The 21,450-nt window shown below is 65.8% G+C and overlaps 1 protein-coding gene across 25 annotated transcripts in view; it reads left to right on the forward strand.

Annotated features, from left to right (window-relative positions):
• The window catches only part of NCOR2 (nuclear receptor corepressor 2), a 217,027-nt gene that overhangs the window by 155,018 nt on the left and 40,559 nt on the right, over positions 1-21,450 (forward strand). For 19 of the 25 annotated variants that reach the window (XM_047827206.1, XM_047827205.1, XM_047827207.1 and 16 more), the window contains 4 exons: positions 8,929-9,071; positions 16,320-16,467; positions 18,927-18,977; positions 19,960-20,587. In XM_047827206.1, the coding sequence (XP_047683162.1) occupies positions 8,929-9,071; positions 16,320-16,467; positions 18,927-18,977; positions 19,960-20,587 (970 nt within the window). The remainder of the gene's footprint in view (positions 1-8,928; positions 9,072-16,319; positions 16,468-18,926; positions 18,978-19,959; positions 20,588-21,450) is intronic. The other 6 variants (XM_047827216.1, XM_047827226.1, XM_047827227.1 and 3 more) reach the window with 1 other exon arrangement.

Consider the following 21,450-nt stretch of genomic DNA (forward strand, 5'->3'; position numbering starts at 1 on the left):
CCTCCAGGGGCCGCCTGATCCCTGGCGCTCCTTGGCTTGTGAGCACATCTCTTCCGGCTCTGCCTCTGTCTTCACGCGGCCGTGTTCCCTGTGTGTTTGTCCACATTCCCTCCTTCTTACAAGGACCGCCCCCCCCCCCCAGTCCAGGATGACCTCATCTTAATTTGATCGTATCTGTAGAGAGTCTTTTACCAGTAAGGTCACCTTTATAGGCAGCAGGTGGATATGAAATTCGGAGGGAACACTGTTCAGGCCAGTGCAGCCCCCAGTGTGGTTCTGCTGGGGCAAGAAACAAGCAGACAAAAAACAGAAGAGCTTGGGGCGGTGATGTCGTAGGCAGGCCGAGTTCCCTGTCAGCCGGCCCCTCAGCCGTGCGCCCTCGGCCTGGCCCATCTCCGTCTTGGCCTCGTCTCTCTTGTGCTGTGGCCACGTGGCTAGGACGCCATCCCCCAGGGGCATCACACCATACATGTGCGGGTCTTAGTGCACAGCAGGCGCTCAGAGGTGGTAGGCCTGCAGTCTGATGCAGACACTTCGGAGCCTTTCTTGCGAGTTCAAGTCCCGGCTCTGCCCCCTAGGGGTGTGGCCCTGAACAAGCGCCCGCTCGTCTTGGGGCCCTGGCTCCCTGTGTGCACATCTCAGAAGTGGGCTGGAGGCAAATGACCTGCCAAGCAGGTGCAGAATGGCGCTTGGAGGAGGTTCCACCGGGCCAGAGAGGGTGCCCCGAAATAGGGGCCCTGGGGCTGGCACCCAGAGCACGACAAGATTGAGCGGCACCGTTAAGTACTTCTCAGCATTCCTGGGTGCAAAGAGCCGCTAAAGGCTTTACGTGTATTAAAGTCAGGTCATCCCGACCAGTTTTATGAAGCAGGTGCTGTTACCACTTCTTTTATTCAGATTTGGACACTGAGGCTCACAGAGGTTCAGTGAGCGGCCCAAGGCCACACAGCTATTAATTGGGGGAGCTGGAAGTTGAACCCAGATACTCTAGTAACAGAGTAGGAACGGGGCTGGTGTGAGGTGTGAATGAGTTCGTCCGTGGGGCTCGGCTGCTATTAATAAGATAGCGAGGGAGGGAAAGCATCCCAGCCGAAGGAACAGCATGCGCAAAGGCCCTGTGGCAGAGGCAGCGTGGTCGAGTAAGATGTTGACACGCAGAGTGACGGGGAGAGAGGGAAGAGGTGGAGAGGCCACTGAGATCTGGGCCTTAGCAGCCGTGGAGGAGGGTTTGGCCGTTTTTCTAAGAGCGTGGGGAGGGAGTGGGACAGCAGACACGGCAGCTGCAGGGGTCTAGGCGGGCAGGTGGTCACCTTCCCTTCTCGTGTGCGTGCAGTCGGGGCTGCCTGCCCCGGAGCTCACAGCCAGTAGGGACCCAGCGTGTGGAGGAAGCGGCCTCCCCGGGATCGGGCGGCTCCGGGGAGCTGGCTGCCTGCCCCCAGGCTCAGCGCCATGCTGGGCAGGAGGGGCAGGCCAGGCGCTGGGCCGGGCCGGGCCGGGAGGCTCTAGCTCCCCTGGGAAAGGTCAGCCTGGCCTGGCTCGGAGTCTCGACCCAGCTGTGCGGGAGGCCCGGGGCTCTGCTGGCAGTGGCACACGCCGGCCCCCGGCGTCCTCGCCGCCTCGGTGGTGGGCGGGGCGCCGGCCGCGGAGGGGGCGGGGAAGCCCCTGGTCACGCCTTTCCAGACCAGCAGTGGGCGCTGGCCTGGCTCCCCGCTGCCAGCCCCTCCCTGGCCTCAAGTGGCCCGCCTGGCCACGGGAGAGAGGCCCGGTGAGCGAGCGAGCGAGCGGCCGGGGGCTCTGGGGTCCCGCGCGAGGCCCGCGGGCCGGATGGAGCTGAGGCGGGCCCCGGAACTCTCTCGGAAACTCCCGGGCCGCTCTGCCCGCAGGACTGGATCCCTGCCCCGCCCCCCACTTTCACGGAGAGCGAAGGAGAAACCGCTAATGGCTTTGCACCTCCAAAGTGCTTGTTGTGCACACTGGCTGGTTTAATTAGTTTTTACGGATGAAGAGTCTGAGGTTCGGGGAGGGGACGCGTGAGCCCCCCCGCCGCGGAGCTCGGGGGGGGGGGGAAAGCAGGCCCTCCTCCCCCCCTCCCCCCCACGCGTGTCCATCGCCGAAGCGCCCCGCGGCGGGGAGCACGGATGAGGGGCGGCGTGCGTGCTCCGCCTGGACCGCCGCGCGCGTGGCCCGCGAGCCCCGTGACAAGCTGGGGGACACGCAGGGTGGCGCGGCGGCTGGCGCACAGGGGCCGCTTCTGGGGGCGGGGCGAGCGAGGGCCCTGCGGGGACGGGGCCGCCCCTCCGAGTGGGTGCCTGCTGAGGGTCGACGCATAGGGGTGGCGGTGCCGAGGGCCGTTGGAGGGGACGGACGGCGCGGCACCCCAGGGCCCACGCCGGCGAGCAGCACGCCCTTGGGCCGCTGCGGAGGTGCCGCGTCTCGGGCCGGTTGCGTCCCGACTCGGAGGCTTCTGGCGCGTGGCGGTTCGGAAGGAGGAGAAAGCCGGTTTCTGCGTGACCTCGTGGTGCGGGGCGGGCTCAGGGGGCAGAGGCTCCGGACGCCTCCGTTGGTCCTCGTCGGCCCCCTTGAAGACGCGGTGAGGCCCCTGCCAGCCCACCTTCACCCCCGGGAGGGAGAGGCACACAGCCGCGTCCAAGCCGGGGACCCCTCGCGGAGAGAGACGCGTGGCAGCGGGCACAGTCGCGATGAGGCCTGTTTGCGCGTGAATTGTTCCACCGGGCGAGTTCTGCACGGGTGTGAACGTCCACGTGTGCACGCCCGCACAGGCACACAGACGCGACTTCTGCTTTGCACATGGGAAAACTGAGGTCCGGAGGGCTGAGTGATGAGCCCCGGGGGTGAGCTCTCCGCCCTGCTCTGTGGGAAGACTGGGCGCTGAGCGCCTAAGGTGGCATTTTCCCAGAGTGGCAGGCAAGGCGACGTGGGGTCCCACCCAGGTGATTTCTTTTCATCCGAAGTGTCTGTTTGATCGTGTGTGAGGGGAAGAGGTTGCTACTTGACATTCTGCCGATGGCTCTCGCGGATGTGATGAAACGGGCTAACGTAGGCATCAGGGCTTATTCTTAAAAGCATGGGCGGAAAGGGAAAGGTAGGTAAGTCAAAGTTCAGGTATGGAGCTGTCTAGCCAGGCTCCTCATGGGATTTCGGGGCTGGCCAGAGTTCTGGAAGCTCTGACATGCAGTCGGTGCCCGACAGGGTTGCCAGCTGAGTGGCCGAGTCCACATCCAACCCACCCAGGGCTTGGGGTTTCTGAAAGAAGGAGGTGCTATGACTCAGGACGAAGCCTGCCGGGAGTTTTTTCCTCTCCTTCGACAGTGTTTTGGGCAGAAAATTTTGTTTCACGAACCGGAGTTTCTTTTGGAAACGGCAGCTGGCAGGAGGGGTGTGGATGTGTCCCGCTTGCGGGCACCCTGTGCTCTCCATGGAGGGAACAGAAAGCCTCAGGGTAGGAAGGGGCTGGCTGGGGTTGGGGAGCTTGTGCCTTTTCTGGAAGGGGGGGCTAGCTTCCAGATGGAACAGCTGTGACATCCCCGGGACCAGGAGGACTTCCAGAACCCTCCCTGCCTTGGGTATCGGAGCTCACCGGTGGTGGTGGTGGTGGTGGTGGTGGTGAGCTGGGGATTCACAGACCCTCAGGGGAGAGCGCTGCCTGTGGCCGGGACCTCCAGAGGGAGCCGGGGCAGGGACATGACAGGGACAGGGGCCTCTCTGGGGGCTGAGTCCCTGCTCCCGTGAGAACCGTTCATCACAGGCCCCTGCAAGGTGCATGGGAAGCTTCCCCCCCCCCCCCCCCCCGCCCCGAGCCTGGCCAAGAGCAGACAGTGGCCCGGCCGAGCCCCCCCCCACCAGCCCCCCCCACCCCCACCCCCCCCAGCCATGATGCTGAGCCGCCTCTCCTGCAGTGAGCCCTGCGGCCACCCACTGTTCTTCGTCTCTTTCGGAGCTCCAAGTGTGTGACTCAAACCTCCTGGCTTGACTTCCTGTCTTGGTCAATTTCACTTCCTAGTTCCTGCCTCCTGACTTTTCAGAACGAAACTCTTTCCTTAGAAATTAGAAGTGGGGTCGGGGAATCCAGACCGCAGGGGACATCGGTACTATGTAGCCTTGGGGCGCAGGCCTGTGGGCACGGCCCTGGGCGTAGGAGGTGGGCACTGCCTCGGGCCTCGTCTAGCGAGGGTCCAGGGCACGCTGCTGGGATAAACGTTCGGTCCCCTCCTCTCAGGAGCTCCTTCCTGGGAGCCCGCAAGAGGTGGCCGAGGTGGTGTGGGACATCTGGTGGGCCCCCACACCCAGACACTCCAGGTATCTGGAGCTGTGTTCGTTTGCCAAGTGCCTCCCACATGCCCGACAGTTGCAGGTGCAGAGACAGGACGGTCAGTGAGCAGTGGAGCCAAGCAGCTAATTTCGGGAGAGAGGTGCCCCGGAGGGAACAAAGTCTCGTGATGACAGGGCGGCTAGGACAGTGGCTTAGACGGACCGGTCAAGGAAGGCTTCTCTGAGGAGGTATCATTGGAGCAGAGGAAGACAGAGGCAGGGCTGTGAAAAAGCCGTGCAGGTCGAGGAAATAGCTAGTGCAAATGCCCTGGGTCCCACTCGAGGGCTGGGCATAAAAGGTGCCGGTGGCTGGAGTGAGTAAGGGGACAGGTAGGAATCGGGCCAGCCGGTGGGCGAGGCTGGCTCTGCGGGGCCTTGCGCCACACCGAGGACTTTGGGGTTTATTCTGAGAGGCCTGGGTCGCCATCAGGAGACTTTTAAGTAGAGGAGGGACACGACTGGATTGGCATTCTTAAAAGGCTCACTCGGACCTCCCTGCAGGGTGTGGAGCGAGGGGCTTTGGTAGAACGTCCTAGATCCCAGACATGGTTGAGATCCCAGCATGAGGGCTGGGCGCACACGGGCTTCAGGGCTGCCTGTTGTTCCTTGGGTTTCCGTGGGCAGGACGTAGAGGCTGAGGGCTGAAGGGACAGGCAGGTCATTGACCCTCGAGTTGGAGAAATCGGTCACGACCTGGATCTGGCTCCAAAGTTCAACCCCGTTAACTTTCAACCTCCCAGGAGCCGCCCACGACACCTCCAGCCACGACACCTCCAGCAGGTGTTTGTACGGGGTGGGGGGTAGGGGGGCGGACTGCTCTGGGTGTCAGGGGCGTCCGGGAGAGGGAAGGGAGAGGCAGCCGTGGTCCTGAGGCCCTAGGGCGGCCGAGCGCCGTTCGGGGACCCCGGCCCTTCCCCTGATCCTCAGTGGTCGGAGGTCTCATCTCATCCCCTCCGATCCCGAGCTTCCTCCCGGGAGTCCTGAGCCAGGCCCGCCCACCCACAGACCGGCGGGTGCTGGGAGGCGCGCGCGGCCCCCTTCCTGCGGTCCTGGGGCCTCCAGGGGGTCCCACGGAGGGCCCGCCGGCCGGCCGCCGTGGCAGCATCGGGCCGGGCGGGGGGGGGGGGGGGGGGACAGAGACCGCAGGTGGCGCTGGCGCAGGGGGATGACAGCGGAAGGGGCTGTTTGCTCCCCGTCTGCTGGGGTGGAGAAGCTCTGTTTTCCTGAACCCTCATCTGTTCTTACCGCTGCTGACGCCGCCACCGCCACGGATGGGGAGAGAGGGAGGGGGGAAGCGGGTGCCAAGTTGGCCCGCCCCTTCTGAACCTGGGCTTCTGCCACGCTCCCCCGCCCGCCCGCTCCCGCGAGCCTCCGTCTGGAGGTCACATTCAGCCCTGACGACGCGTCTCGCTGGGTCAGGCAGCAGGAAGATCGCGCCCGGGCGCGCAGTGAGGCTGCCCCGTCAGGCCCGGCTCTTCGGATTCCGCCCAGCGGGGGCGTCTGGGGACCGGGGGGCTCCCTGGCCCGCACCCCTCGCCGAGCGTCCGTCCGGGGCGCACTTGTGCCCGGAGGAGCCTCGGGCACCGTGCGCCCTGGTGACGCCTGGCACGGGGCGCGAGCACACAACTGACCACTTCCCACCGCCCGCCCCCGTGGGGAAGGGCGCCTCGCGCACCCTCAGCCGCCCGCCGGGAGGGGGGAGGCGGTGTCAGGACCGCCGGTAGGAGCCCCGGGCCACCAGGGGCGGGCGGTGTGGAGCAGCTCTCCCCGCCCTCCTCCCAGCCTCCGCCCTCCCTCCCCCGCCCGCCACCGCCGCCGCCGTTGGACAGAAGGATGTGAGGCAGAGCTGAGCCGGAGCAGACGCCAGCCACAAGCCTGCTCCAGCCACAAGCCTCGCGGAGCCGGCACTGCGGCCGCCCGGCCTCCCGCCTCCCGCCTCCCGCCTCCCGGCCCGGCCTGCTGCTCCCAGCTCCTCCCTGGAGCATCCTCCAAGCCGGATGTTTCCGGAAAACTTGGCCGAGGGGGAGACGCAGATGAGAGGATGTGAGTGAGGCCCCAGGAGGGGCTCGGGGGCGGCTTTGGGTGCTGGTGGCAGGGACTTGACCGGGGCCACCAGGCCGGGGACTCGGGAGTTTTGCACCCGCGGGGCCCCGTCCCCACCCTTTCTCTTGGGGCCCCTTCCCCCCTGCCTTTCTGGTTGTCAGGCTGAGGCTCTCGGGGAGGGAGGGCAGGACCCCGGAATGCTTGGGGCAGGCCCGGGGAGGTGGTGGGGGGGTCTTGGTTGGCACATGCTCAGAGGCGCTGTCTCTGGGTGGACGGGCGTTGTGGGGGGCTATCAGCTGGGTCTGGTTTCGGTGGCCTCTAAGGCACGGTGAGGTCTAAAGTGCTTGTCCCCGTGCCCGGCACCCTCAACCTGGGGAACAGGAACCAGAAGGGGGCCCCCTGGCCAGCGCTGTGAGGACACTCACCCCAGCCTTTCACACAGCAGCCAGGAAACCGAGGCCCGGAGAACAGAGGGGGTGGCTGATGTCGCACAGCACTTTCGAGGCAGGGCTTCTGGACAGCTGGTCCGGTGCTCCTTCGTGAGCCACCGCCGCCTTCGGGGAGGGCCGGGTGACCCCGCCACCCTCGTCAGCGTCTCCTATTGCTGCTGCCACAAGTGGACCTGATTAGGACCCTGAACCCCTGCCAGCCTCCAAGCCACCTTTTTGCTTGTGTGCTGTTTGGAAATGTCCACCTCGCTAGGGTCCGGCTGCCCCCTGGGCCCTCGCTGTCCACCCCCCCCCCCCCGCCCCATCCCACCCCAGCAGTCCCAGATGGGAGACCCGCCCTCTCCCGCCCGGGGTTCCTGCCCGACATGTCTGCCTGGGCTCTCTTGGCCCCGGCTGGGGAAATATAAATAAACTCGCGTCCCGTCGTCCTCAGCCAGGTTCTGTGGAAGTGGCAGCTGCTGCTGGCGCAGGCAGAGGGAAAGGTCAGGGGGCTGGGTTACACTTGATCCCATGCCCCAGCCCCCCCCTCCCCCCGCCTGTCCTTGAGGAACCCTGAGGAGCCGCCGTGGGGCCACGTGGCCCATAGCCTCCGCGGCGAAGCAGGTGGCCTGTCGGTCGGGCACCACCTCCAGCCTGCTGGGTCCCCGCTCCCGCGCGGCCCCTTGGCCTGTCCCCGGAAGCTCGTGAGTGGCCGTGACCCCTCGAGCCTCATGGCCTCGGCAGCGGGGCTGACATGGAACCGCGTCTTTGAAGGGCTTTGCAAACTCCGGGTCACTCGGCCACGTGACGTGGTGGTTTGTTGATGTTGTTTTTGTTGCAGTTTTATTTTCGTTAGAGCCTTGCACGTAGCAAGCAGTCGGCACCTGTTGGGGTGGGTGGATGGATGGATGGGTGGATGGATGGATGGCTGGACGGACAGACGGACGAACGAATGACGGAAAATGCCAGCACACAGCCTGTTGGCTCCTCGTGCTCCTGCACCCCTGCAAAATTCCAATCTTCGCTTCCCTGCTTGCAGCTTGATTTGATTCAGGGAAAATGGCCTCAAACTTCGTTATGGGAGCTCTTTGGCCGTTAAAAGCCTAGCTCCGGGGCTCAGAGGCTGCTGTGCTCCCAGCAGTGTGAGTCAGGCTTCTTGCCTGCTGCCCTTGTGGGGGCCCAGTCCTGCCCCGCAGCCTGCCTCCTGCCCTCCCTGCCCAGGCTGACCTGGCCGCACGGGGCGTGCCCGTGTGTGCCAGGAGCTCTGTGGGCAGATGGACTGAGACCTGGGGCCAGGCTTCCCGGGTGCGGCTCCCACGTGCAGGGAGGGGGCCGCGTTTTTTGCCGAGTCTGGTACTGACGGCTTTGAAACTGGAGGCGGGTGTGGGGTTGGTGGTGGGGGTGGGGGGCAGGTACAGCTCTGGCCTGGGTTTGTGCGACTGGAGAGAACTTTCTTGACCCAGGTGGCTCTGGGGCAGAGTCTGCCAGCTCCTGGGGACTTCTCCCCGTATCAGGAGTGTGTGCAGCTGTGAGAAGCTCACGGAGATGGGGCTCGTGTTTGGGGAGCAAGTCTGCTCCTAGCCCCTGAACCAGCCTTGCGGGCCCCAAGTCCATGCTGGGCCCCGGGCCCCGGATGTGCCCAGTTAACCCGGGTCAAGAGGCTCCTGGCTCCAGCTCACACCCCCCCGGACCGCACCCTCCCTCCCCTGCTCACACGTTCCTTCCTTTTCCCTGGCCCTGGCCCGGTGCGGCCGGAAAACAGCCCTGTCTCCCGAGGCCTGAGGCCTCATCTGCAGCTGTGAGGGAGTGTCAGCGCTGGGTCACAACGGCCAGGGGAGGCGAGAGAGGTGGGAGCCCGGGCGGGGTCTGCGCCCCGGCCCCCAGGACCCTTGACGGTGGCCTTGGCGTGGGTGCACCCGGGGCGGGCACCTACCTGCACCTCCCGGGGCCGGGCCCCCACCCCCGCCTCTCTGGAGTGCCCCCGCCCTGCCCCCACCGTGTCCCCTGCCTGAGTCTCAGACCCAAGCAGGGAGCCTCAGGCCTGGTAATCAGAGCACTTTCTGCCTGGGGCTCCGGGCCGTGGGCACGGGCGCCCTGCCCCCCTCACCTGCCGCCCTCCGCCACACAGGTCTTCTGGAACACGGCCGGAACTGGTCGGCCATCGCACGGATGGTGGGCTCCAAGACCGTGTCTCAGTGTAAGAACTTCTACTTCAACTACAAGAAGAGGCAGAACCTGGACGAGATCCTGCAGCAGCACAAGCTGAAGATGGTGAGCGCCCCCCCCCCCCCACCCCCTCGGTCCCCCGCTGCCCGCCTCCAGGGCCGCCTTGCCTAGGACACGGCCCCTGCGCCTCACGCTTAGTGGCACCCGTGGGACGGCTGCAGGGACGATCCGTGCCATAAATCCCCGTCTGGGCGCTGGGATGGCCCCACGTGCCCGGCGCGCCCTCGCGGTGCCCCACCTCCGCCGCCCTGCGCTCCCGGGTCCGACAGCTGGGGGGTGTGGGTCCAGCCACTGACTCACCAGGGACTGCGACTGTCAGTGCATTGGAATGGCGGCCCAGAGGCAGAAGGACCCCAGCCAGCGTCTCCCCCATCCCCGTTTGACCTCACGGCCTTCAGGCTGCCCCGGGGAGGGAAGGACAGGTGGGGGGGGGGGGGGGCAGCAGGCCCAGCCCTGCCCTCCTCTAGGCGTCCTGCTGCCCTCAGGCCTCGAGGGGAGGCCAGGAGCACAGAAGGGGCGGGCTCACCTCTCCGAGTGCGTAAGTGGTCTCTACAGAGAGGCTTGCTTCCTCCACAGCTGTTACTGTGAACTGAGGGCCAGGTGGGGGCAGGCTCTTCCCTCCTTCTGTCTCTCTCTTTCTTTCCCTCCCTCTTTTCTTTCTTTTTCTTTCTTTCTTTTTCTTTCTTTCTTTTCTTCCTTCCTTCCTTCCTTCCTTCCTTCCTTCCTTCCTTTCTTTCTTCTCTCCCAACTGTCCTGTCTTTTCTTCTTTTCCTTTCTTTCCCTGACATGCCACACACCGTCACCATTTCCGATCTGGGGAAACCGAGGCTCAGCCGACTTGGGGTTTGAACCCACAACTGCATGATCTGGGGACCCATGCTCGTGATTACCAGGCCGCGTATTTCCTTGTAGATACGAAGGTGTAAGAAGGGGGGCACGCAGCTGTCCTCCCCAGGGAGCCCTCGCCGGCCCTCCCACCCACGGGGCAGGTGCCTCTTGCTGGGTATAAAGTGTGGCAGCCTAGCCCACTGGGGTTCAGAAGGTGAACCGACTGCCGAGACCGCAGAGCGTGGCCGGCAGGTCGGGGACGGAATCACCCCGTTTGAGCCGTGCGTGAGCGCTGTGTGGAATTTAAGGCCCGCCCCCCCGACCGGCCCCTCGAACGGGATTTTACTGCACTGAGTGTGTGAGCAGCTGCTGGCAGTTGGAGGCAGAGGAGACTGTTCGTGCCCCTGCGGGCAGGGCTGAGGCCGACCCTCGGTCTTCGGTTGGGCTCTCGTCCGTCCCCCGTTCCCGGTCACCTGTGGTGAGGCCAGGCCACCCTCACCTTCCCCACCTCCTGTTCAGACGGTCCCTGATGCTCCCTGAGCCACTGGCAGTGCCCTCGTCCTGGAGCAGCTCTGCTTTTCCCGGAGTTTCCAGGACTCTGGTGTCCGCAGGGAGGGAGACTCCGGGAGGGTTGAGGCCACACAGCACCTGTCTCTGACGCCTGCTGAAATCCTCAGGGCCCGGAGGGCGGCTGAGCCGGAACAGCCTGGAGGGGCTCGTGCCGGGGGTGGGGTTGGCGGGCAGCCTCTGTGCCCACCGGCTAGAGATGGACGGGCGAGGGGGGAGGGTGGTTCCCAGCATCTCCCAAGCACAGAGAGATGTCTTTCTGCTCCCTCCCCTCCCCCCTCCCCCTTCCCCTCCCCCTCGGCCAGCCCCTGCTCCTCCCAGCAGCACGGACACAGAACCAGCCACAGCTCAGGCTGTCGGGTCACAGGCCTCCCCCTTCCCAGAGGTCCTCGGGGCACGGTCGCCCCGCACCGCGGGGACCCCAGGACTTGAGAGCATAGGTTGGAGGACCAGAGACCCCAGCAAGGTGGATGGTGCGGTGTGTAGGGTCAAGTCCCAGCTTGACGACTTGACGACTTGGTACCCGTGTGACCTTAGCTGGCAGCCTCATCCCACCGAACCTCAGTTTCCTCATCCGTAAAGTGGGGCCATAATGGCCGTTACCCAGAGAACTCAGGTGAAGACTGACTGGATGACCTTCTGTGCAGAACTGGGTGCCTGCTCTGTGAGGGTGACCGCCCCGTCTCCCGCTAGTGGCATTAATACCCCCTTTTCTTTTAAAGTCGCCGACCCTCTGTCCTTCCCGGGGGCGCTTGGGGGTGCTCTCTCTCAAATGGTGTGTGCAGAACAGCCATTGCAGGGGCTCTGGCCCCAGAGAGCTGCATTCTGATCCAATCCCGCCGCTTAGCAGCCGTGTGGCCTCGGGCGAGCGGCTTGTCCTCTCGGCGCTCGGTTTTCCCAGCTCTGCGATGGGCGCCATACGCGCGCCCACCCCGAAGGGCTGTTGTGGCAGAGTCGTCTGTGAACGGACCCGAGGGCTCAGAACGGGGCCTGGCACGGGGCCGGCGCCCCGCAGGGGAGAGCTGCAGCCGGGGTGGCCCTCGTGGCCACCGGGTGCCCGGCGGCTGGGCTCTTGTGTCTCCCAGGGCGTCAGCTGGATGTGAGGTGCGGCTGCCCCGGGCCGACCGACGGGTTGGCCGCTCGACCTGACAAGGCCAGCTGGCGGCCCGGCGCGGCGCAGGGCTCCGGGCGGGAGGGCCCACGCCGCAGCCCCGCGGCAGCCTCAGCACTCGCGCCCCCGTTTCCTCCTCCGTAAAGCGGAGGGGAGACTAGGCCCCACCCTAGGGCGATGGGCTCTCGGTCAAGGGCGGCGCCTCGCCCCCCGTCGGCGCGGGGAGCCGTGGGCATCCCGTGTCCGTGCGCTCAGTGGGCCTTTCTTGAGCGCCCACTGCGTGCCAGGCAGGCCGTGCGTGGGCTTCCCCTGCCGGGCGGAGGAACTGTACAGTTCCGTGGGGTCAGCGGGAGGCAGGCCTGGGCGCGAGGCGGGTGAGGCGTAGCTGCAGCGGTCCGCTGACCGAGGAGGCTGCCCGCCCGCCTTGTCGCCCGACCCCGCGCCCTGGCAGGTGGGTCTCACCAGGGAGATGGGGCGGGAGGCCAGGCTGGGGGGGGGGGGTGGTCAGCTTCCCTTCGTGGGCCTGTCCTCCACCAGACGTGGCTCACGCGGGACTCAGCCGAGGGCGGTCGCGCTGGGTGAGCAGTGGACCGAGTGCGTGGGACCCGTAGATGGGGGTCAGCAGGCCGTGTGCTGAGGCCAGCCGATGGGGAGCCTTGCCGACCACTTACTGGTGAGGAAGGGTGATTCGGGAATGTGGGGCTGGCTCTGGTTCCCAGCTGACCTCGAGGGAGCAGTGGAGGGAGCAAGGCGAGCAGATACGGGGACCCGTCACGGGAGGCGGGGCTCAGCCCGGGTCCGGCCATCCTGCCGGTGGCCACCCGTGGTGCAGGGGTGAGTTCCCTGTCACTGTGGTATGCAGGCAGGCCTCACAAGATGCTGCTGACCTCCGCGGCCTCTGCCTCCCGCCCTCCCCGGCCCTCCCCGGGCCTCAGGAGGAAGATACAGCCTCCTGGATCCCGAAGCAGCGGCAGCCGCCTCTGGCCACCGGCCAGGCCCCGCCTGGAGCTCAGGAAGATATGTCACCCTTGGCCGGTGCAGGAAGGAGCAGGGGGTCAGTGGGTGTCCCCTCCCGCTTTACACCAGGCCTGGCCCGAGCACGGCCACGGGGCGACGTCAGCAGGAAGCAAGATGGGGCGGGCGGGCAGAGCGTGTCCCGGAGTTATGTAACATTTGGCATCGGGGACTTCTCCGAGGTTTTCCCTCCCCTCCTTCTGGCCGAAGGTTACCCTTTTCTCCCATCTGTGAATCCAGGCCCCGGGGCTCAGCTTCTGTGTTTCTGGCTGGCTGGCCGTCTCAGCCCAGGCCCCGCCTTGCCTTGTTTTCCTCCGTTGGCTGCTCTGTCCGAGGCTGCACAGGCCTGCGGAGGAAGACGGCCCGGGCAACCGAGTGCTACAACCTGGCCCGCATTCCGATCTGTGCCCCTCAACTCATGAGCCGTGTGATCTTGGGAAAGTGTCTTTGCCGCTCTGAGTCAGTATCTTTGTCTGTCAGGTTCGCTCATCTAAAGAAACGGTTCCAGAACATCTGTTCTGTAGGTGCTAGGCACCGTCCCAGGTATGCCCCGGATGCGACCGAGGACAAAGAGGCTGGCTCTTAAGGAACTCATTCTAGTTTGCGACACAGAGGAATACACGAATGATTTCTGGTTGCCGTCTGAAGGTGATAAGGTGACGGACGTAGTAGAGAGTGACTGATGGCGGAGGGGCAAGGATTAGCTGATTTTGACAGGGTACTAGGGGAGGCCTCTCGGAGGAGGTGATGTCTGAGTGAAGCCGTGATTTGAGGTGAGAAAGTGAGTCATGCCACTATCTAGGAGAAGGGTGTCCAGGTCGAGGAACGACCAGTGCAGAGGTCCTGTGGCCGGGGCCCTCTACGTATGTTTGCACAAGGAGGCTAGTGTGTTTGTTTCAGGGTGACCGAGGAGGGCAGGGGTGGATGAGCACGTTGGAGAGGTGGGTGGGGTCCGGATCTAGACCACGCAGGGCTGTGTGGAGTGAGGAGGACCTGGGGTTTTCTCTCAGGGGTTTCAGGAGCCCCTGGAGAGTCTGAAGCAGGGAGCAGCAGCCGTGCGCATCCCGTGACTCAACGCGTGGAAGACGCTTGGCACATAGTAGGTGCTTAACGAACAGTGACCGCACTCGCTAATACGGCTCCGCCATGCAGCATCTCCTCCGGCACACGCGCCTCCTGACTCTGGGGCACGAGGCCACGTGCGGAAGGGTTTGGTGTATCCCCCAGACGCTACGTGAGCCCCCGTCTCTCAGACCCCGTGCTGGCGTTTGAGTGTTGATGTCACGCGCATCCCGCTTGGCCCAATGCGTCCCAGGCTGCCGGGCCCGGCGAACCCTCCCGGAGAGGCCTCGGGTCCCCAGGAGGACGTGCGTCCTGGCCAGACCCCCGGGAGCCCCTGTTCCCTGCGAGGCTCCAGGGTCGCAGAGTCCCCCCACCCCACCCCTCCCCCCCACCCTTCCTCCCCCCGGGCAGCCTGTCGCCTGCCTCACCCAGCCCGAGCTCATGAGTGAGTCCCTGTCCGCTAAAAATAGATGGGGGAAGAAGGGGGAACCCTCGGCCGCACCCACAGAACCCACATGCCACACAGCTTTCTCGTGCCTCCGTGGGCTCCAGCCGCGCCTCGGGGAGAAGCTCGGGGTTTGGGGCCGGGCCGGGCCAGCCCCCGGAGGCGGGTGGATGGTGGAGCTGGGCGTTCCCACGATGGCCAGGGGACGCTCGGCAGGGTGGGGCCACGGCCCTGGCCTCTTGGTGACGGAAACCGTGACTAACGGGCAAACGGACGTTTTCCTTTTCCTCCCCGCGTTCCGAGCGGCTACGCTCAGAGGACCCCAATTCGCTCAGGAAGAAGGCAGGACAGGAAGCGAACCCACTCCCAGGCCGGGGCTGGGGTCTGGGGACCCCTCCGAGGCCCGTTCCCAGCCGGGCCGTGGGCCGTGGTGCGGGGCCGGGGCGGGCAGACCCTGCTGGCGCCTGGAGGTGGCGGGGCATTTGCCCCGAGGGTGGGCTGCCTGTTCACATTTTGGGGCGAGCGGCTTTCTGCTGGGGGCCGGGGGATCGGCGGAGGGGAGTTGCATGAGTTTCCTGTTTCCTGTAACAAAGCAGCGCAGACTAGGTGACTTGAAACAATAGAAATCTATTCTGTCACAATCCTGGAGGCAAAAGTCCGAAAGTGAGGTGTCCGTAGGGCCCTGCTCCCTCCGAAGGCTCCAGGGAGAAGCCCGCCTTGCCCCTGCGGCCTCTGGGGCGGGGGGTGGGGAGGGGCAGTGTGGGACGTCCTTTGGCTTGTAGACACATGGCTCCCCGGTGTGCGGCCGGGTCCAAATTCCCCCCTTGTACGGACACCAGTCATACTGGACTCCGGGCCCACCCTAATCTAGCGTGACCTCATCTTAGCTAATTACATGTGCAAAGAGCTTCTTTCCAAATAAGGTCACGTTCAGAGGTTCGGGTGGACGTGAATTCTGGGGCACGGTGTTCAGCCCGGCCTGGGGGGCTTCACTGAGAGCCGTGGGCATGTCCGGGATAGCGGCAGGTTGGTTCTCCTTCCTTCCTTGGAGACCCCAAAGGGCTCAGGCTGGGACCCTCCCCTCCTGTCACACCAGCCGTATGGGGACAGCCGTCCCCTCTTAGGAGCCAGTCCACCCCCTCTGGGGGTCCCTGGTCACCCCGAGACCCCAGCACACGCTGCCACCACACGTGCCCCAGTCCTGCCAGCCGTGTGTTTAAGCCCCAGACGCTGCCCATTCAGTCACTCAGGAAGTCGGCCAGCGGACGTGCTCTGAGCCTCCGCGGGGCGCAGCGTGGGAGGAAGAGACGGCCCCCCGGGGCGCCCAGCCCAGCGAGGTGCAGACGCGGGCTGCAGTGCGTGAGGAGTGGGTGCCCGAGTGGAGGGGTGGCCATCTGGCTCCGTGAGCAAAGGAGCCGGGCTTCCCGGGCCCGGGGTGCCGTGTGGAGGGATGTGAAGGGCGCCGCGGCGAGAGCCTCCTCTCTGTTCCTCGAACGCTCGGCTGGGTCCCACCTCCGGGGGCTGCACCTGGAACGCCATCCTCCGGGGCCTTGCCCGGCCAGCTCCCGCTGCGTGCTCAGACCCGGCTCGCGTGGCCCCTCCTCCGTGCGGCCCCCACCCTGTCTGATTCCATCCGCCCCGTATCCCCACCTCTGAGTCTCTCCTGAAGGGATGGGCCCTTTGCCGCTGTCCCTGACCGGAAGGTCTTGGTGGGCGGTGTCCCGGTCTGCCTCACTCACCGTGGGTCCTCAGCCTCCGCGCGGCGCCTGGCACACAGGAGGGGTGTCTGGAAAGGCCAGTGGGGTGAAATGGCGGGCTTCCCAAGCGGGGCTCGGTGAGGGGCGGACGCGACACGCGAGGAAAGGTTTCCCTCGTTCTTCCGCTCCACACGAAGTGGCCGTGCCTGGCAGGTGTCCTGTGGGGTGCCCTGCACGGTCACCGCTTAGCTGGGCTAGCCAGAGGGCTGGAGAGTCACAGACGGTCCTTCCTCGCCTGTTCTAGAAGGGTGTCAGGGCAGCGGGCGTACGTGCATCTAGGACTTGACGGAAGGTTAGAGCCCTCGGGAAAAATAACCACCGGCGTGCTCGGCCGCCGCAGTGAGATGTGGCCGGGGCGGGGGGGGGGGGGGGGGGGGGGGAGGGGTCGCCTGGTGGCCACGTGGCCGGGATCGCTGTCCGTCGCACCTGTGGCAAGGCCTCAGGCACAGGGAGTCCCCGAGCTGACAGCTGAGGGCCAGGCTCTCACCGCCACCGTCCCTGTGCCCCAGGAGAAGGAGAGGAATGCGCGGAGGAAGAAGAAGAAAGCCCCGGCTGCCGCCAGTGAGGAGGCCGCCTTCCCGCCCGCGGTGGAGGACGACGAGATGGAGGTGTCAGGAGGGAGCGGGAACGAGGAGGACGTGGCAGAGGAGGCGGAAGGTGAGGGGAAGAAACTGACCTGCCCTCCAACTGTCTGGGTTCTTCTGAGAAGAGGCTTGGCCTGCCTTGGAGGGGACGCGCGGGGATGGCGGGGATGGTGGGATGCTGTTGCTTCCAAGGGCCCCGCTTTGTAAGATGAACTTCCCGCCCCCCCCTCCTGGCACGACGCCCCTGAAGGCCCCGACCCTTGCTTAGCTGGACGTCTCCGCCTCACCCATCGCCTTCCTGCCCAGAGCCGACCCGGTTGCGGGCCCTCACGTTTCTGGCGAATGGAGCCTTTTGTCCTCCTGCCCCCGCCCGGGATGCCTTCCTGTCCCTCCTGTCCGCCTGCCTCTGCATTCAGACCCCCAGGTTTCTGCCGACATGGCGAGGGAAGGCGTGAGTCACCTCTTGGCTCCTCAGGCCGGGCCCGCAGATCAATCCAGGCGCTCCCAGCCCACAGTGCAGTCGTCAGCCCGAACCCTGCTTCCCGGTTGAGAACAGAGAATTGCGCTCGGTGGTTCCTGGAGACGACCGTGGTCGTCTCCACTTGGGCGTGGGTCTGCGGACCGAGCCTGGCCCCCGTGCTGGTGGCTCTGGGCCTCTCTGGGCCAAGTTGGTGAGAGGCCTGGCCAGTGGCCGGTGGAGGGCTGCAGACCCCTCTGGTCCTTGTGTTCTGGGTCCTGGCTTTACAGCCAGAAAGAAAAAAGGAAGCAGAAACCCAATCCCCTATTTAAATATCCTGCCAGCTAGCTGTCTGTGCGGACAGGATGCAGCCTCGGTGGGAAAGTGAAAGGAAGCCAGACTTCGGCTCGGCGTTAAGAGCAGAACAGACGGTGCCCACTAAGACAGCTGTGTGGTAGTGAACTCCCCGTCACTTGTAGGGCTTACCTGCCCCATCAGGGTGGTGGGGGCGGGGGGAGGGCCGGTCTGGTGGAGCTGAGCTTCTGACCACCTGGTGGCTCTGAGAAGATCACGTGCAGCAGGGTAGAAAACCCCGCGCAAAGATGCGGGGTGACCGTCCCATCTCGTGAGCTCAGAAACCGAGGCCCAGAGAGAGGAGAACCACTCTCACGGGGTGTCACGTAACTGGGAGACTTGGAGTCGGCCAGTCCAGCCAGCATCTGCTGTGTAACCCTGTCCCTTGTGACCAGGATGGGGGAGGTCAGGTAGGTTCTGGGTCAGGGCCCGAGGTTGCCCCGATGGAACCTTCTAGAAAGACCAGCCGGCCCCAGCAGCATGCCAGACCTCTCCAGGGGGCAGGCAGCGTCCAGGCAGAGATGAACCACCTGGGGAGGGAGGAGTCAGCCTCCGATCAGCGTCTCTGTAGCGATCATGGTGTCGCCGTCGTAAACAGAGTAGCAGCCTTGAGTTAATCCCTTGAACTGTCACAGTGACCCAGGGGGATGGGTGCTCTGGTCACCCCGTTTACAGATGAGGAAACTGAGCCACAGAGCGGTCACCCAGGGCCTGCTTGCGGACCAGGGCTCAGGCTGGTCGGGCGTCTGGACCCCCGGGCCCTTTCCGGACCTCCTGACTAGGCAGCACTTTGAGGGCGGGCCCCGCCATCCGAATCCTCACGGCCCCCGTGCTTTGCACACACGCTCGCCCCTGAGGACCCCTCATGGGCAGAAGCCTCTTGATGAGGCAGAGGGCCTGGCCGTAAGTGCCCATTTTGTAGATGAGCAGACTGATGCTCCGGGAATTCAGGGATCCAGCCCCCTACGCCCCGACGTGTGTTATCTCAGAGCACAGGAGTGACATTGCTGGAGTCGGCAGGCAGGAGCGGGCACACGGACACCGGGGTCAGCCCTCTCCTGCCCCCCTGCACTGTGGCCTGGGGCGCGTGACTCAGGCTCGCTGTGCCTCAGTTTCCTCATCTGCAAAGGGGACGATGCTTGTGCCGGTATTGGTGGCTGCTGAGGACGTGAGTCCCGGGCGTGAAGGGCTTTGTGCAGAGCTCAGCACCCACAGAGGCCCTGTGTTGCTGTTTCAGTTATTATTTCTGGAAGTGGTAGGGAGGGAGCTCCTCGAAGGGAGGTCAGAAGTGGGAGAGGCTGGGGGGCAGTGGGGGTCGTGAAGGCCGAAGGCCTCTGTCCGGGGCCACGGCAGCCCCGGCCGGCCCGGCTCTGTGGCTGGGCGCTGGGGTGGGGGGCCCGTCCTGCGGTCCTGGCCGCCTCTGAGGCCAGCGCCCCTACCCCCGGGGTCCTGGGAACCCAGAGCCAGACGAGGCCAGTGACTTGTCCAGAGACACCCAGGAGTGGGTGGGACTGGCGGGACCCCGTCATGGGCCAGGGCCGCTGCGGACCGTCGGGGCTGAAGGGAGAGGGTGCGTCGCTCCAAGCCGAGAGCTGCCATGGCTCCTCCCTGCCGCCTGCCGGGCCCCAGGCCCACTGCCCGCCCGCCTCCCTGGCCGCCTCCTCTCTCCCGCCTGCTTCTCCTGCCGCCTTGCTTCTAACCCTTCTCTCCCTTCCTTCCAGCCTTACACGCCTCTGGGAACGAGGTGCCCAGAGGGGAATGCAGTGGCCCAGGTACGAATGGAGCCATCTGGCCTGGGGGTGGGATAGGGTTAGGGCTGCCTGGGGGCACGGGGCATCCTGCGGTCGCCCGTCTTCAGGCGAGGGGCCCCAATTCTGTGAGCATGCCTCTGTGAGTGCCACCATTTGTGCTGTTGCTGCCTCTGTGCCCCTCCCTGGCTCAGTGTCTGTTCCCCGTGCTGTTCCCTGACACACTCGTGCACATCTGTACGCTCGGTTCCATCGTCTTGTTGGCTTTCACCGGTGCTTTCATTCGCGACTTTTATGTCGATTCATTCGCCAACAGCAAGTGCAGGGGTTCTCAAATGTCCCCGTTTCACACAAAGTGGGGGGAATCGAGACCCAAAGAAGTGGCAGGAGTGTGTTTCTTTAAGGCTGAAGAGCCCAGTCAGAACCTAGCTGTCCTCGCCTTTCGTCTGTACCCACATTCGGCCACTCGAAGAACGTTGCTGTGCACCTGCTGTGTGCCAGGCCCTGTGGGATGGGGATGGGGGTGCTGAGGCTTTCCCCCCTTTCCCCTCAGGCTCCTCAGAGTTCATGGGCCCCTTTTATGTTGTCGTGGTGACGTAATAGCAGATCGTCACCGAGCGTCACCCTGTGCTGCCACACCTCCTGGCTCACTTGCCCTGTGAGCTGGGATTCGCTCTCCCCACTCTACAGATGGGGAAAGCGAGGCCCAGAGGTAACGCGCATTACCGTGGCCGGGCTTCCAGCGTGCGCACAGACAGGGAAGGAGCGCTCAGGCCGCAGCCCTGGCCGCACCGGGGTGCCGGCGACCCCAGGGCCCGGGCTCCGGGGTCGGCAGGGGGGCAGGGCAGGGTACCCAGGTGTGTAGGAGCCTTGATGGGGCAACTGCATCCTGAGATTGTGCTCTGGAGCCGGGACGGGCAGGTCTGGCCTCGAAGAAGGCCGCCCCTGCCTCTGCCCCTGTGCCCCCAGCACCACTCACCCTTCCTCCTCCCCACGCCTCCCGCAGCCACCGTCAACAACAGTTCTGACACCGAGAGCATCCCCTCCCCCCGCGCCGAGGCCGCCAAGGACGCGGGGCAGAACGGGCCCAAGCCCCCGCCTGCCCCAGGCGCCGACGTGCCAGCCCCTGAGCCGCCCACACCACCGCCGGAGGATGCGCTGGCCCCCGCCGAGCCCGCCCCGGCCCCCGAAGCCGCCGGCCCGCCCACGCCCCCACCGGCACCCCCATCGCCCACCGCACCCCCTCCTGTGGTCCCCAAGGAGGAGAAGGAAGAAGAGGTTGCCACGGCCCCCCTGGTGGCAGAGGAGGAGGAGCAGAAGCCCCCCGTGGCCCAGGAGCTGTCCGTGGACGTGGGCAAGCCAGAGGAGCCTGCCGAGGCGCCCCCCACAGAGCCCATCAAGAGCGAATGCAAAGAGGAGGCCCCGGAGGACGGGCCCCACAAGGGCAAAGGAGGCCCTGAGGCCAGCGTGGAGGCCGCCCCCGAGGGGGCCCTCAAGGTGGAGAAGAAAGAGGGCGGCGGCCCTGGGGGCAAAGCACCCACGACCAAGGGAGCAGGGGCCCCCCAGGACAGCGACTCCAGCGCCACCTGCAGTGCGGACGAGGTGGATGAGCCCGAGGGGGGCGACAAGAACAGGTGAGCGGTGGGCACACCGGGAGGCGGCTTCTGTCCCCCGCAAAACCTCTGTGCCTGCCCTCGGGGAGTGCGGCGGCCCGGCTGCAGGAGGGGGCGGTCGAGGGGAAGCGTGCCGGGCGGGGGCGGGGGGGGGGGGGCTGGCTTCCGGGGCTGCAGCACGAAGCCCCGCGACCCGGGTGGCCGGAGGTGTGCCGGTGCGGCCGGGGCCCTGCCACTGTGCCGGCGGCTGGCCGTGCTCGGTGCTCTGCACCCCCACCGCTGCCTCCGTGTCCGTGTGCCGTTTTCCCCACGTTTCTTTTCCTTGCGAGGGCACCGTCCTGGGATTCGGGGCCACCCGGATGACCCCATCTGAACTCGATCACGTCTGCAAAGAGCCTGTTTTCCAAATTAGGTCACGTTCACAAGTCCCTGGCTGTTAGGACTTGAACGTGTTTGGGGTGGGGTGGGGGCGGGGGTCACAATTCCATCCTTAACAGGGCCGGTGCCAAGGCCCGGGGGTGGGAAGGAGCCCGTGTGCTGCGGGCGGAGTGCCGGAGTGACCCAGCGAGGGTCAGCTGGCCGTGCCAGCTCCTGGCCCCGTTCTCAGGGGAGTGCTCTGCTCAGCCGGCTGTGACTTAGGCTCTGAGAACAGCCAGCTGCCAACGCGGGGCGATGCGCGGGGGGGTGAGAGAGGCCTGCCACGTCCCGGCGGACAGTGGTGCGGGTCTGCCTGAGGCTGCTGGTCGCAGGATCCCGAGGACACTGGCGGCTCCTGTCCCGTCCGCCAAGGGTCTGGGTGCAGGAACTTGGGGCCCGTGTCCTGGCTCCCAACGGATCGAGCTGTTGAGGCCGCTCTCCTGCTGGGGTGGCCTGGAGGGACCCCG

This window comes from Prionailurus viverrinus, chromosome D3 (assembly GCF_022837055.1).
Source record: "Prionailurus viverrinus isolate Anna chromosome D3, UM_Priviv_1.0, whole genome shotgun sequence".
Lineage (NCBI taxonomy): Eukaryota > Metazoa > Chordata > Mammalia > Carnivora > Felidae > Prionailurus > Prionailurus viverrinus.